This window comes from Hyperolius riggenbachi, chromosome 2 (genome assembly GCF_040937935.1).
Source record: "Hyperolius riggenbachi isolate aHypRig1 chromosome 2, aHypRig1.pri, whole genome shotgun sequence".
Classification (NCBI taxonomy): Eukaryota; Metazoa; Chordata; class Amphibia; order Anura; family Hyperoliidae; genus Hyperolius; species Hyperolius riggenbachi.
The window spans coordinates 184394925-184411999 of NC_090647.1; the positions used below are offsets into that span (position 1 = coordinate 184394925).

At 41.3% G+C, this 17075-nt stretch overlaps 1 protein-coding gene across 4 annotated transcripts in view; it reads left to right on the plus strand.

Moving 5' to 3' along the window:
• The window catches only part of SCEL (sciellin), a 115717-nt gene that overhangs the window by 46715 nt on the left and 51927 nt on the right, over nucleotides 1-17075 (plus strand). For 3 of the 4 annotated variants that reach the window (XM_068267894.1, XM_068267896.1, XM_068267897.1), the window contains exons 5-10: nucleotides 953-1021; nucleotides 3487-3552; nucleotides 8015-8038; nucleotides 8125-8199; nucleotides 14861-14938; nucleotides 15558-15590. In XM_068267894.1, the coding sequence (XP_068123995.1) occupies nucleotides 953-1021; nucleotides 3487-3552; nucleotides 8015-8038; nucleotides 8125-8199; nucleotides 14861-14938; nucleotides 15558-15590 (345 nt within the window). The remainder of the gene's footprint in view (nucleotides 1-952; nucleotides 1022-3486; nucleotides 3553-8014; nucleotides 8039-8124; nucleotides 8200-14860; nucleotides 14939-15557; nucleotides 15591-17075) is intronic. The other variant, XM_068267895.1, reaches the window with a different exon arrangement.

Genomic DNA, 17075 nt, shown 5'->3' on the forward strand with positions numbered 1-17075 from the left:
TTGGAACTGTGTCTCATGCTCCCAGTCACCTCCTTTCAACCAAAAAGATGGCTACCCTCATGAAATCAAACATTTGCCTGTTCTTTTAAAACAAAGTGGGTAAGAGATTATATTACCTATCTATTTTAATTAACATAACTAATGTAACTTAATGACAGTATGTTTGTTTAGGCTGAAGTTCCTCTTTAATTTTTGTTTTAAAAAAAAAAAGAAAAAATGGAAATTACCCCGAGGTCACGACACTGCAGACTCGGCCCCGTGCTTCTCAGGTGATAGCACAGAGAGGATTGGGAGAGGCACGGGAGAGGCAGTGTAGGGGCGTTCCTAATGTCAGAGGGAGCATTTTGCAGGATTGCCTTTCCTGCAAAGGATGCCCCTTCCCCTGTTAGTCTGCCGACAAACCAATGTGGTTAGATTTCCAAAGGGGGTGGAGGGGGCTGTGTCAGTGGAGAGAAGCGTGGCACCGAGGGGACACAAAGGCATATTATTGAGCAGGGAACGTGCCTCTGTCTCCCATTTTAACAATTCAAATCCGCTTCAGGTACAATTTAAGGGATAAGTTATGGGTTGTGGATAGTGTTAATATTCAGGGAGAGGAGGTTAGAGAGGGTAAGGAAGGGGATGAAGTTACGGTAGCTTTGGGAGGGAGGTTAGGCATTTAGGAAAGGATTTTTCTTAGGGAGAGGGTCAAGCAAGCCCATAGTAGAATATTGGTAACACCCTGTTCCCAATCTAACATACAGCTACATTAGATGTACATCAGATTTTCAATCCACCAGAGCTATAAGACGTTTCAGTGAATGTGTGCTGTGATCCCTCTGCATATCCTGTTCCAATTAACATACATAAAGCAGACATTATTATTTTGTTCCTTGGTGTGCTATAAAGCAAATGATAATATATTAGTGATATATTTTATAAATTAATGTTGTGACCTATGTTGCTCTTTCAGGGATAATGATAATGATGAAGACAGGCAAACTATTCACAACAGGTTCAAGTCAGATGATGCTTTGGACAGGTATTGCTTGCTATCCCCTTTGCTGTGCTCATTAAGCATCTCTAACATGGGTGCAGCAAAACCCTGCAGCCTATTAGTTATATTAGTTAATTATAAGTATTTGTCATCATTTCAATCTCCTTTCTAAAAGAAATCAAACAATAAATGTCTCACATGCCTGAGATAGCTGTTTATCTTGTATATTTTCAGACCTCTATAAAGCTACCCACACAGTTGGGATAAATGTTGCCCCAAATGATCTTTATAATAACTTCAAATGACACTATATCCCTGATCAGTGTACAGATGAGCCATTGCACTCTTCCAAGCAGCCCATTCTGTCCTAGAGAGAGTAGTAGGGTAGAAGTTACAGGAGGTGTCTTGCAGCTATTCACAGCGGTAACTATAGTAGTGGTCTGCTAAGTTGTATTCATCTGGGTGGATATCTGAAGGGAAGGCTGCTGAAACAAGAGACACCTTTACCGACACTTGACTTCACCCAAAACTGTTACAAATGATCAGGAGTGCTGCCAAGGTTTTTGTGCCCCCAAGCAGCACGATTTGTGTCTCCAACCCCCTCCCAGTCAGAGGTCCTTCTCCCGCAATATAAAGGTAGCCAAAGCGCCTACGTCCCTCAAAAAAAAAAAAAAAATAGCGCTCCAGTATAGGTAGGTAGCCAAAGGTGCATCTCCAGTATAGGTAGCCACAACCAGTATAAGTAGCCAGGGTGTTCCCCCAGTACATATACACCCCAACACCTCCACTTCCCCCCTATAGGGCATTGATGTCAGTGGGGTATGTAGCTACCTGCTGCCTCCCCATCCCCAGTGACTGCATAAAGAGGATTGGCTGAAAGCACTTTTACATGTGGCAGTGTGGGAGGGGCCATGGAGCTCTTATGGTGCCCATACACGATACAATAAAAAGGTTAGATTTCCCATTTATCCAATCAAAACAATCGAATCGAATGAAGGTCAAAAGAATCCTTTTTTCGATCAAGGAAAACACATGATTATCCCGTTTTTTCGCTAAAAATCAGATCGGGAACATTTTGGAAAAATATTAATATTCAATGTAATTGAATAATTGAATGAAATAAAAAAAAAAAAGTAAAAATTGTACCGTGTATTGTTACCATTTAATTGGCCCGTATGCACAAAAGTGTGGCTGCAAGAAAGAGGGCCAGTCCAAATAAAGTTTTTTTTTTTTTTTCAGAGGTCCTAGTTGCATTATCTACAGTATATGTGCATTATAAACAGTGTGCACATACAGCATAAGCCAGTTTTAGGCTGCTTTCACAGTGAGACGTTACAGGCACACATTAGAGCAGCCTGTAGCGCAGCCCAACGCACAGCAATGAAAGATCAATGGGCTGTTCACAGTGCCCACGTTGCTTTACATTGTAACGCAGCAGCTAAAAACAAAGTGCTGCATGTTGTGCGTTCTACGCGGCTAAGCCGCTTAGACTGTTTGCACATGCTCAGTGATATTGGAGGAGGCGGTCTCCCCTCCTCCTCCTCGGCCAGGCACATGTCTAATTAATATTCACTGCACGGTGTGACGTGCAGTGTTTACTTCCTGGGGCGGCAATTGGCCGGCGGGACCACGTGATGCCGCATGCGTCCAAGAGTACGCATCACGGCATCACAGGACGTGTGAAGAGCTGCTCAACGTGGCTCAATGTAACGTCCAGCTACAACCCCACTATGCATTGCGTTAGGTGCACGTTATGCGACCTTAACGTAGCACCTAACGCAATGTCTTGGTGTGTAAGTAGCCTTAATGTGTGCCAAGCAAAGTAATTAAATCATACGTATAATAATAATATTAATAATGATAATCAGGAATTAAACTGAATGCATTTGATTATTATATTTATACATTTAACTGATATGTAAGAATTATATTTCTACATACAAACAGAATTCAATATATGTATATTTTATGTGTAACCCAATGATCTATGCATGCCGTTTATATTGTTTTATGTATCATTTTCCTTACAGCACTTAACATTGTAACATAACACTATTAATATATTAATATAAAGCAATGTAACACATTAATTCTGCTTTTATGTTACACTCACTATATATATATTCTTATGATTACAAGACTAATTAGACAACTTTCAACTGGCATTATTATTTTTTATCATTATTTACTTGTGGTAATTTGCAGGTACCATAACTAATATAATGCAGGTACCGTATTTAATATAATACATGCACCAAAGTGTGAATTTATGAAGCAGAAGGATAATTGCTTCTTCCCTTCCACTGTGTCCTTCTTTCTGTAGATAAATATTTGTCATACGGTCCAACAGTTTTGTATAGCTGCACACACAGGCAATCACTGCACAATATCAAGCCTGAGCAACCAAATCTCTCCAGTCTAGTCATTTACGGATTGCTTATTACACAGATTATTCATACAATAATCTGTATTTTGCATGTTCAAATGTATGGTTCGATATATCCCCACAGAATTCCATTGAGAAATACATCTGAAAGAGGAAGTAAAGCTGCAACACTGGAAAGAATGCCCATGAGGTAGCCTGGCAAAACCAGGAGCGCTTGGCAATGCAAATTAAATGGAGCTGTGGATATTCTATAATTCATGGGAAATGATGCTTAGCTTTGTGCACGTGGATATATAGCTTTGCAATGCTTCTTTGTTGATGATTAGCATGTGGAAACCACTGTATGGCCTTGGCTGGACTCCCAGATGATGTCATCAGCAGTGGCCAGTGGTCATGCAGGGGTCCTCTACTAGGAAGTTATATGAGGAGCTCCGTGTAACTACATACAATACTACGATAGGTTCACAAAATATTGCATATTACCTTCGAAATCCCCTTTAATCTGAATGATCAATTCTAGAGATGAATGAAACAGATCAGATGAACCTAATGCACACAGAACTAAGCAGTTTCTCTTTGGCTGGGAACACACTAGGCGTTATGTGAAAGGTTGGGTTTTGCTGCATATGCGTTTTAAGTGCATTTTGAGTGTATTTTGCATGCGTTTGCATTTTTCTTTCACGCATGTATTTTTCTTGCGTTTTAATGTGTTTGCTGTTCGCACATATAAATAGCAAGTGTATTTTGGATGTGTTTTTTATATAGGTGTTATGCAAATCACTGGGTATTCAACAGGAAGTGGAAATACATTATCAAACTTGTTGTTTTTTTTAAACGCATACAAAATGCAATACAACACTATACCTCTGTGTCCCCATTAACATACATTGGGTGCGTTTTAGATGCGTTTTAGAAAAATGTGCTTTTCTAAAAATGTACATTGCAGAATGCGAACACATGCGGTTTTTCATGCGCCCCATTGACTTGCATTCTGTGCGTTAACGCTAGCGTTTTCCACAATGCTAGCGTTTCTGCCTAGTGTGTTCCTTCCCTTTGGGGAAAAAGAATATATTTTTTCCATTTTGCATGCCTTTTATTCAGAAGAAATGTGGTTATTACTTCTGGTGTGCGGGAGCCTTCTCAGACTGCCTTATAGGATCACCCCTATACTCTCCCATTTGCCCACTGAGGGGCAATTAGGCCAATCCCCATAGACAGTATTAGGCCAGAGCAAAGATGGATTAACATGTAATGGGGCCCTAGGCAAGGTAGTAGAGTTGTTGCAATACTTTGCTTCCATGTCTTTTCTGGGGTGAGATAGGCAGTGTTCAGGAAAGCATTCTCATTCCATGGAGATCTTCATTCCATGGAGAGATTCACAGCTGCTGCAGTCATCCATATTTCTGGTTGTCACACCGGCATGTCTAGATAATACAGACAGTGCTGGAACATTAGTGGCACCAATTCAGAGGTACTGCAAGGGCTGATATAGGAGATCTGAGGCACAGATTGCTGGTCAATCTCTGTATAAACCAATACTTTCATGGAACCATTCATTTCTAAAGTTCACACATTTACCAAACAAATATTTGCTTATTTTGCAGTTTCCACACCAAAACACCTTTAAAAGCCCATCCAAAAACCTTTACAGTTTACCCTTTACAAACACATAGATCCACTCATTTTGTGTGAGCTAAATTTGGGTGTTCCATTCTTCAGTATAACCTTCCACGTAGTATGCTAAATCCAAACACACCCCTTGTGATATTTAATTAGCAGAGTGGAGAATGCTGAAGCGAATGCAAAATATTGAATAGATTCCTGTGCTGAATAGGGCAGACTATAAATTCTTGTTGATTGGGTCAGCGCCCACCTGAATGAGATTTTCAACTGAGCTACCTCCATCTAATGAGCGATTTCCAATTGTAATGCACAGCTGACAGCCGCAGAAGCCGCATTCTCACCTTCCATTACTTATTATTCATTACTGATTATTGCTTGCGTGATTAGCAACCACATTCCAAATTTACTGCTTACTCGCTTAGCAATACATATTAGCAAAATATATTCTTAATATGGCTGTACGTAAATGTGATTCTATGAGCCTTGCTTAGTCTGGTATAATATAAGATGGTATAATTTATTGAAAAAGATCATTTGTCCATTTAATTGGTAACTAGTAGTTTCTGAATTCCACCAGAAACAAACATGCATCAGTTGGTTGAAGTTAGTCAGTGAAACTCTCTTATTTATTATCAGTTCAGGATCCCTTTAAGAGTAGTTGCATAGTAACCTTCATAAGAAATACACTTCCAATCTATCCAACCTTGTATTAATCTATGGACTATTTATACATAATAATCCTCTTAGTGTTGTTTAATAACTTATCTTGTGTGCTTAATCTAAATGGAAAAGCTAACCAACACCATTCCCAACTGACATCATATTAACAATTCTACTAATTAGCATTAGTAAAATTATGACCATTTTGATGTATACCTTAATATATTAGAATACTTATGCTGCAGTCTTGATGTAAAATAGAATCACCTGATTATATTTCAACAAAATATTTATAAATTCAAAATGTTATTTTAACCTGCAGCTGAATGATAGTCTGTTCGGTAGAAAAACCTCTACTGACCAAAATCTGAAAATTCTTTGTCATGTTATTCACTGTTATTAACAATAGCTAAAAACGATCAGCTAAATCATAGCAGTAGCAATAATAACCTGTAGAGGACAGCAAGGCTTGCTATGACCCATGCAGAGCATCAATTGTTTAGCATTTGTACTGCACTGGCATTTTCCAGTGCTTTACAGAGTGTATTTTGTAAGTACTGTATTAGTACAGTTTGAAATGCATGCAAACATTGGTAACGGAAGCGACACACATACCCAAACATCAGGCCCGGATTTACATCACAGGAGCCTATAGGCACAAATGTCCTGTCACCCTAGACCTCACCGTCCATGAGCTGGCTGGTCCAGCTGTCACTTCTCCCTTACTTCCCTTGCCCGTCATAAGTAGCTATAGGTGCTCCTTAGTATTAGGTAGCCAGAGGTACCCTCAGTATTAAGTTGCATAGGGAAAAATGGAGGAAGGCGCTTGAGGAGCAGAATGAGCCACCTTTTTATCATCAGGCGCCTGTAGGCACGTACCTACAATTGGTAGAGCAGCAAGGAGAACGCCAGCGCATACCACTAAGGCTGCATCTGAAATGACCACCAGCTCAGTGTGTAGCACCTATACAGACTTTCAGCACACTTCGCATTCAATTCAGATGCAAATCATATGCTACTACTTATCATGCAAACAGGAAACTCAGGAGGAGGGGCTGGGAGCAGCTAACCTGACAGTTACATAGTTACAAAGTAAAGGAAAGGTGGGGGGGGGGGGGGGGGGGGGGGAAAGGCTGCGCATCCCTAAACACATGTTGCAATTGAATGGTTAATCGCACAGGCATACACCGCCTCTGCCAGACTGAAAAATGCATGCCCTGCATCCAAGACAAGTCCTAACATTTATTAAACTAGGAGGTGCTTTAGCTTCCAATATGGTTTGCATGCAAAGTATATTATACTAGACACTTGCGCCACGGTGAGGCAGACCTCCGGGCAAGTGACCTAACCTAAATTTAAAACTATGTAACTGTCAGGTTAGCTGCTCCCAGCCCCTCCTCCTAAGTTTCCTGTTTGCATGATAAGTAGTAGCAGTTTTGCATCTGGCAGAGGCGGTGTATGCCTGTGCGATTAACCATTCAATTGCAACATGTGTTTAGGGATGCGCAGCCTTCCCCCCCACCTTTCCTTAACGTACCTACAATGCCTTATGGTAAATTCGGCCCTGCCAAACATGGATGAGGGAGATCTTCATTGAGGCCTCTTGCACACTTGCGCACTGCGTCACCCTGTGTTACACTTCCCCACACATCCCCGCCATAAGGACCATTGAAGTCTACGGAAAATTGCACAGTTCAGCAATGCGGTGCGCAGGAAGTAGCAAAATTGCCGCAATCCCGAAACAAAGTCTGCAGAGTGTTACTGCATGATCCGTGCCTGCCGCATGGATTATGCAGCACTGCAAGTCAATGGGCTATGCAGCAAGTGTGCACAATGGGAACATGGTGTGGTGTGATGCGCATGCATGGACCAACAAGAATCCCAGTGACGTACCTCCTGCCCAGCAGGGAGAGCGTCACTAGCCGGGGAGCGGGTATATGCATATGACCCTGTTTCCGCACACTGGTGCAGGGTCATATCAAGCCTCATTTCTAATTTTTGTTAAATTGTGCAAAAGACTAATCCATTCTCTCTGATTGTTTGTTGAATATACAAGAGGTAAGTGTTTCTTGAAACAATGATGCTTCTTTGGCACTGCATGCATTCAAGATTGTAAGCAGCTATCACAATGCCGCTTCAATGCCACCCTGCACAACCTACACATTTGGTCCAAAACTGCCTTTTACTGCTGGTTTAAAACAGTTTGGTTGATCATTACAAAATTCCCATCAGCTATCAGGTCGATTACAATTGCAGCAACATTATGATGGCTAAATATAGTTTTGTTATCCAACAATGATCAGTTGGTCCAAATTTATAAGACAAGCTTTGGTACCTAATTCTGTTATACTTTTCATCTTTTTATGCAGTGGGCCGGATACCACCAACAAAAGGTATGAAATAATTTCTTTAAATTCTACTTTCTACAACATTGCTCTTCTTTGTTTGTTTGGATTATAAAATATTATTATGAATTCAGCAGGTATTCCATGGGTCCCGGTGACAAGTTGACAACCACTTCAACAACCACAACAACCACAGATGATTCAAAAAGGTATTTTAGAAAATGCTGCTAGTGTTATTGACACTATGGTACTGATAGATTTAATACCTTGTTTTCTGGCCAATATTATTTCACAGACATGCAATGTCCCATCCTACATGCTCTCTAAGACACACTGTAATAAAACAATAAGAAATTTGCCACAAATTCCATGTCGACAACAGCTGGCCATTAACCATACAATCTTGGTATTGCAAATCCTGCAGTAGATTTCTTGTTCACCTGATTGACTGTTTTACCCCATTCCTCTCCATAGCGCATGTGTTAGGTCTCTTTTCCATGGACAGCTGAACTACTCGTTTGTTGAGCAGTTCAGCTGCCTAGCTGGCGGCCACAAGCACCATTCAGTTGCAATTGCATTAAGCTGAATGGCAGCGTTTGGTAACATTAGGGGTGTCACTTTTGACATGCGGCGGCGTTAGCCTCTGATGAAAAACGTTTCTTGTCACGTCTGAGCAAGGCTACCACCAACTCCATGGGGGAGCTGCTTGTCCGTCACCCATGCCGAGTGCTAGCAAGCGCCCGTCCGGGTAGACAGGAGCAGCTGACAGGTGGTGAATTAACCTCCTGTCAGCTGCCTAAAATGAACCTCCACACTAAAAATCTACTCAGCAGAATTGAAAAGGCTTGGTGTTTCTTTAATAGTTTCACAGCCTCAGAACTTTGTTTTTATTGCCAAAGCCTCATTTTTAGCTGATTTTTAGCTAAGCTCCGCCCCATCAAAGAAAACTGCCCGGACATTTTTCCCTTGATGCTGTGCAAAGCATGATGGGATTTCTGATGTTGTTGTTCTCGTTGCCTAGCAACTGGGAGGGGTGATCAGGACACAGGACAGTTAGAACTGTGTCTCATTATCCCTGTCACCTCCTTTCAACCAAAAAGATGGCTGCCCTCATGAAATCACAAATATTTGCCTGTTCTTTTAAAACAGGGTGGGTAAGAGATTATTTTACCTATCTATTTTAATGAACATAACTAATGTAACTTAATGACAGTATATTTGTTTAGCCTGAAATTCCTCTTTAAAGGAAAAGAAGCCGTAAGGTGCGTACACATGTCGGATTTGCGCAAATGACCCGTTGTTTGGATGTCAAATCGGGCATGTGTACAGTCTGTCGTTCAACTGATAAGGCGCGACTTGAGCGACCCATATTACTTGATCTTACTATACTGTATATACAATTTTACTAATGTAGTGGGCAAATGTTGCAAATAAATACTTAAATCCTGCACTGTGGTCTTCAGAGAATTGAATCCTATGGGTAGTATTTGATAATGGGTTGCCCCTTCATTGCAGTCTTGTAATATGGAATGATTGGTGTTAGGACTCTGAGGAAGTGGCAGCAGTGCTGCTGAAAGTGCATTAGCATTTGTGAGGGTTTGCAATTCAATGTAAAGTTTTGAAGCGCTGGCAGATCGCTCATGAATCGCTACACATATCGATTTGTGTGCAATTTTAAATTACTGCAAACTGTAAAAAAAAAATATATAATAATTTTAAAGGACCAATCAGAATTGAAATCGCTAATCGTAAATCGCTATCACAATCGCTGGCAAAAAGCTTACACTTTTTAAAATTGCTACCAAAATCGCCAGAAAACGCTCATGGAATTGCTTGCAAAACGCTACTTAAAAATGCTAGCGATTGCACTAGCGATTTGTAGTGGGTTCCAGGCCTCATACGTTTAGCAATAGACCCTGGAGAAGCATGCAGAGCAGATGTTTGACTGTAGTCTGACTCCTTTTACCGCATGCTTGTTTCAGGTGTGTGATTCAGACACTACTGATGCATGAACGATCGACAGGACTGCCAGGCAACTGGTGTGGGTAGGGTGGCTGGATAGTGTAATGGTTAAGGGCTCTGCCTCTGACACAGGAAACCTGGGTTTGAATCTCAGCTCTGCCTGTTTAGTAAGCCAGCACCTATTCAGTAGGAGACCTTGGGCAAGTCTCCCTAACACTGCTACTGCCTATAGAGTGCGTCCCAGTGGCTGCAGCTCTGGCGTTTTGAGTCCGCCAGGAGAAAAGCGCAATATAAATGTTCTGTGTTTGTTTGTTGTTTGTTTGTGTTGTTTAAAAGGGATTGAATATGGCAGCCTCCATATCCCTTTCAGTTCAGTTCCTTTATCATCTTCTCTCATCATATATAATTAACTCCTTTAGTACGTATAATGCAACAGTGTAAATGCACCTTTCCATTTGTAATCTGACATTGCTTACTTCCCTGACTGCTGTATGTGCGAGGGGCATATGGGACCACTGCTGTTGTGTCACTAAATATCCAGCATTTATCTTCCTCTATTACACATCTCACCATCTGCTATCCTGTCTCCTAACATAGTGGACTAGCTAAAGTGCATCTGGATCTGCCCTTAAAGATTACTGTGACCTTTTCTGTCAGCACAAAGCAGTCAGCAAATCTCCTCAGCACTTATATTATTAATATTTTACTGAGAAACTGGAAGCCCATCATGGCGTATTGCTCCTTCCAGTTAGCATGATATATATATATATCAGGTTATACTAACATTACAACAGGTTTACACAAGAGCAGGCCTGTCACATTGGTACGTTGAACAATACCACTATAAGTGGAGAGTTTTTTTATGGGGTGGCTTTTGGTTTATGCCTCTGCATAAGTCACTGTTGAAGCACCCCTGAAGTGAGAAGGATATAGAGACTGAGTAATTAACAATGAAAATTGCCTGACTGTATTGCTGATCCTCTGCCACTATTTCTTTTAGCCATAGACCCTGAAAAAAGCATGCAGATCGGGTGCTCTGACTGAAGTCTCAATAGATTAGCAACATGCTTGTTTTAGGTGTGTGTTTCAGACACTATTGATACCAGAATGATCAGCAGAGGCGCCAAAAGGATAACATTCACTAAAATTGTTAAAATTGATTGGGAGGCGGTGGTGGAACAGCTCACCCAACACAGACCCGATGCTGTCGGTTAAAGCAATACCACATTTATTCGCATACTCCTAGAAACAACTGGCAACGCGTTTCGCAGGCAAATCCCTACTTCATCAGGCAGTAAACAACAGGAGTATCACACTGAAAAAATGACAGAAGCAAAAGCATAATCAGATAGCTGTGTGTGGCATTGTAGCATTCTGCATATATGTGGTGTCAGACAAAATTCACATGAAATGTGTTGAAAATGCTAACGATAATGTGCATGTGGGGGTATGAATATTATATAAATATACTGTGGTCCAATATCAAACATTTGGTCAATTGTTTTCTATACATAATCACTGGTAGACTATTCAGGCCAGTGTGCGCCGGTGAGTATGTAAACATCTGATGTCCTATTTGCCATGTTTTTCTCCCCCTGCTATTACCCCTTATCAATACCACCCCCCCCCCCCCCCATAGGCTAATATGTATATAAAACAATTGACCAAATGTTTGATATTGGACCACATTATATCTATATAATATTCATTCATACCCCCACATGCACATTATTGATAGCATTTTCAACACATTCCATGTGAATTTTGTCTGACACCACATATATGCAGAATGCTACAATGCCACACACAGCTATCTGATTATGCTTTTGCTTCTGTCATTTTTCCAGTGTGATACTCCTGTTGTTTATTGCCTGATGAAGTGGGGATTTGCCTGCGAAATGCGTTGCCAGTTGTTTCTAGGAGTATGCAAATAAATTTGGTATTGCTTTAACCGACAGCATCGGTCTGTGTTGGGTGAGCTGGTCCACCTCCGCCTTCAAATCGATTTTAACAATTTTAGTGAATGTTATCCTTTTGGCACCTCTGTACATCTCTACAATACTACAAGTCCACCTCAGGTGGAGGGGTGTAACCCCCCTTTTCTCCTATACACAGAGAGCAACTTCTTAGTCCTGAGTGGGGACAGGGCTAAACTCCTCACTTGCCTCAACAGTGGTTGCCTTAGCGGTAACCCTGGTTTGTAAGCATAAATACTTACGTTTCATATTTTCCGCCTTTTCCAATACATACTACACTAGATTGGGCTCTCGGTTTTCTGTTTTAGAAGGATCAGCAGGACTGCCAGGCAATTGGTATAGTTTAAAAGGAAACAGCAAAGTACTCCTTATTTGGAACCCAGGCAGCCAGAAGTCGTAACTATCCGGCATGCCTGAGGGTATAATGGGGACTGTTTTGAGGGGGTTTGCCAGACATAAAATACTCATCGAGCCTCCAGCTAGGTCCTATAGCTCCTACCAGTTTTCTGGCATCCATGGACAGCTCCCAGTGTGTCACGTGACCCGACATGCCAGGAGCTGTACACAGAGGACACCAGAAAGCCGGGAGGAGCTTGCTGGAGTATTTTCATCCTGCACCACCGGGGGGATCCAGTTGCTTTTTTTCATCTGGTTGCTTGAGCACATGTATTCAGCATCAGGCAATGCCCGCTGCTGCCGAATACAAGGGACTTTGCTGTAAATATGTCAGCTTCCATATCCCTTTCACTTCAGGTGTGCTTTAAAGGGAACCTAAAGATAGTTGGAAAAAAAAAAGAGTTTCACTTAACTGGGGCTGGGCTTCTGCCAGCCCCCTGCAGCTGCCCTGTGGCTTATGGCAAATCACGGATGGTGTTTGATGTGTGCCAATTTTGGGGACATTTTCCGATCCCGCGCTTTGGCGCAGTTTCGGTATCTCTGTCTTGCAAGTCGATGGCCACTGCGCCTGCACGGCCCTGGCAGCACGTCCTCGTTAGCACTCCTGGCGCCGGGATTGTCCTGCACAGGCACAGTAGGAGCTTTTCTCACACTGCGCCAGCACAGGACGGACCCGGCGCAAATGAGGATGTGCTACCAGGACCGTGCAGGCGCAGTGGCCATCAAGTTGCAAGTCTGCGATACCGAAACTGCACCGCAGCGGGGACTGGAGGATCGTTGAGGCCCCGCACGGGCACAGTGCGGCTGCAGGGAGCTGGCAGAAGCCTCAGGGAGGTGAAATTATTTTCAGGTTCCCTTTAAGCAGCTTTAAACTCCAGTCTTAAATTCAGTGTTCAGAAAAATAGCTTGACATTTCTGCATTTTGCATCTTAAGCATTGCAAAGCTATATTATTATTATTTAGTATTTATATAGCGCCGACATATTACGCAGCGCTGTACAGTGTATATATATATATATATATATATATATATATATATATATATATATATATATATATATATATATATATCTTGTCACTAACTGTCCCTCAAAGGAGCTCACAATCTAATCCCTACCATTGCCATATGTCTATATTATGTAGTGTAAGTACTGTAGTCTAGGGCCAATTTTTAGAGGGAGCCAATTAACTTATCCGTATGTTTTTGGAATGTGGGAGGAAACCGGAGTGCCCTGAGGAAACCCACGCAGACACGGAGAGAACATACAAACTCTTTGCAGATAGTGCCCTGGCTATATGTGCTTATCATGGTCACACTTCAATTCAAAAATCAGAAACACAAATAAGAAAATGTTACCCCCAAGAATGCAGGTTGTATAGAGCTTTATTACTGGCCTGTCATAATACAAATACACATTTCATGTGGGAATTGTTTGTCCATTTTTTGTTTGTAGAATAACTACATGAATCAGTGTTTGTACTGAACGAGCCGTGCTTACTTTGGCATTATTCACAGCATTGTACTCATTATGGAAAAAATCAGCATGAATGCTCTTAGTGTTCTTTGCAGCCTGGGAAATGATTGTTGCAAAATATTCTATCACCGTAATTTAGCAGGCGTCAGCGTAAATCCAAACATAGACAATAGATGACAGATAACATTTTTCTAATTAGATACATTTACATTGTGATTAATGCCTTACATTTCTCAAAAGAAATAAAGCTACATAAGAGCTAATGACAAATCATGGATGGTGTTTGATATGTGCCAACTTTAAAGGCAAGAAGGTGTGTGTGTGTGTGTGTCCCCTACCTTTCTTTTTACATTATCACCTTCTTCTCTCACAAAATACACCCTTATTTCCAAACAATATATGGTTGGCATATGTTGTACTAGGGACATAATTCAAACATTGTAATAACCCGTACAAATGGGGAAATAAAATGTGTGGGTTTTATTTACAGTAGTATTATTTATTTTAACACTATAGGGGAATAGCACTTTCAGCAGGTGCAGGGTGAGCTGTCTTTTGGCTTCACCCTGCACGGAAATATGGCCGTGACCATTCTAAATGTGTGCATCTGAGGGGGGAAAGACCAAAAGAAGAAGAATGCTCTGAAAAAAAACACACAAACTCCTAGAAAAAGACGGTCACAGGGATACCCCTTCTATAAGCTATCCACGGCTCCCAAACCTTTTCACATTGGGGAAATATATACATAATGATTTCTGTCTCACAGGACAGGAAGTGTTACAATAAAAGATGTTGTAGGTCAAACTAGCTTCTATTACCAGAGAGTATGTACTTGTATCTCTTAGCTAACTTCCTTTTGACTGGTAAAACCCCTTATGTTTACTGTGTGCCAATCAAACTCAGCATGACTGCTTAACAACTACCAATGCAGCATTATTGGTTTTGTTTTTTTATGCAGAGAAAATTAATTGATGAACCGTACCTTGCTTTTTAAATATATTTTTTTCAAATCATGTATAACAATGCAAAGAATAAAAGAAATCGCATCATTTTTCATACAGGAAGTCGTGGGGCCCAACCAACAGGGGAACATCCTCCACCACAACCACTACCACCACCACTACATCAGAAAATAAACCGTAAGAATAAAGTGGTATTGTACTATAAAAAGATCTGCCATGCAATTATCCCTTGAAACTTTCACTTTATGCTGACCACACAAAAATAGCTCCTGATTCACATATGCTCATGGCCAGGTTGATGCTTTTTGTTCCTCAAGGCAAATTTATTTTGGCATGACATCTTCCATGTATAGCAGCAGCTTTCCCCTTCCACGTTCTCGGTTTCATATGTAGCTCCTCCTCTAGGTGCTCCACACTCCCATGTTTAGTCCCTCATCTGCAGCCTTCATTTTTTATTTTCTCAGTCAGGTCTTCCATGTGCAGCAGCCACCTCTTCCATGCCTTGACTTCCCTTATGGACAACATTTCTCCATGGTGTGGCCAGTGATAAATCTAATGTTTCTCCACTATCCACCGATTTATGCCTAGAACCTATATCTTGTTCTTCTTCTGTTTCCTCTTCGAGTATAAATGCCTCCGTTACTGCTGTTTATCTTTCTCCATAGTTGTATGAGTGCCCAGCTCACATAGACCTCATTTATTTCCTATGTGTACATAAGTGTACATAAACATAGCTACAACTGAGACTGCAGCATTATATATGAAATAACTATGTTGTAATTTTATTTACCTACAGGGCGGTGCCTGGCAAACAAGAAACACAAAAAATGTAAGATCCTTCAATTTATAAAACGACTGTCTGTTAGGAACTCACCTAGTCAGTGTTCCAGCACTGCCTCTGTGTTTCCCTGGAGCAGCCAACTCCTTCCTCTTCTCGACCACGAGGGTGCATGTGCACGAACATGTGCACCTCTAGGCAGACATGCTTAAGTGTGCATGCTCCAGACTGGCAGGAGAGCTATTAGAGTGGCCAGTTGGCTGCTATATTTGCAGTGCAGCCAATGAGCTTCTAGGATTGGTCATTACCCTAATAAAGCTCTGCCCCCTCCAGTAAATCACTTGTGTACTACTCTGCTGGGTGCGATTATCAGACTTCTCCTTTGTAACAAACCTGTCACACCTTTGACCTCGTGCTCGACCTGTCTGGACTGGCCTTGATTGTGTACCTTGACCTGCTCTTGTCTAGCCATTTGAATACTGTGTACCTCTGACCTCCTTTGTATGACCCTGGCCTGTTGACTGCTCTTGCTCGATGGACTGGTGTTGTGCTTCCCTCTAAGATTTCTAGTTGCTAACCTGGATTGCTTGACTACCACTCTTGCCCGCACCTAGCCTAGTGGGGTTCTGGTGGACGTCACCCTATAATCCCTATACCTTACGTAAATAAAATCTGGGTGCTGAAACAAAGCATAAAGTCTCTTAAGGCTGAGTCAGGACACACCACATAAGGTGAAGACTGCAGTGGAGATTAGGGCATAGGGAGTGAAAAAAGGCAGGAGATCCACCAAGCCTTACGCTATCAAATAACTAGAAACATCTGTTTTGGAAGTCAACTTTTTTATTTGATATTGAAATATTCCACCTCTGACTTGATAATTAAACTGATATGAATTATGTATTTAATTGGAAAATATAATCTCACATTCATCTTTAGATGAAATATAATGCTTGGTAGAAGTGGCTTATTGTTATCTCAACAGGGAGTGTACCAAGAAGATATTCTACTTTCAGCAATGTTTGAATGCATATTATAAACTAAAAAAAAAAGACAGAACAATATTTGAAAATGACTACCACAACTGATATAACTAAGGGATTAATTTTATTTAGCACATCCTACAGTCCTTCTTAAGGTCTAAAAGCCATGCAATTTTGTCACAAGCATTTAGACCTTAAAAACAAGAGATCTGCAGCACCTCCGGCATATAACTCACTCAGCCACGGGATTAACGCTCTTAGCTGACTCGGGATTACCCCTAAGGATGTTAAAAGGAGCTGATGATACATGCTGCATTTCAATTTTTTTTTACCAGCTTTACGGACCTTTCCATTACATCTGTTTATTAAGACAAATAGGTAATTTCTGAGCCCCATCATGGACACGCAGGATGAGGAAGTGTTGCTTGAGTAAACAAAACCTTTGTCTGCTTTTGGAGACCCACCAGGGCACAGAAATGTTTAGAAAAAACGGACTCCGGAGGACAGTTAAATCCAGTTATGTGCCTATTTCCACGGGCCACATTGCCGCAATGTG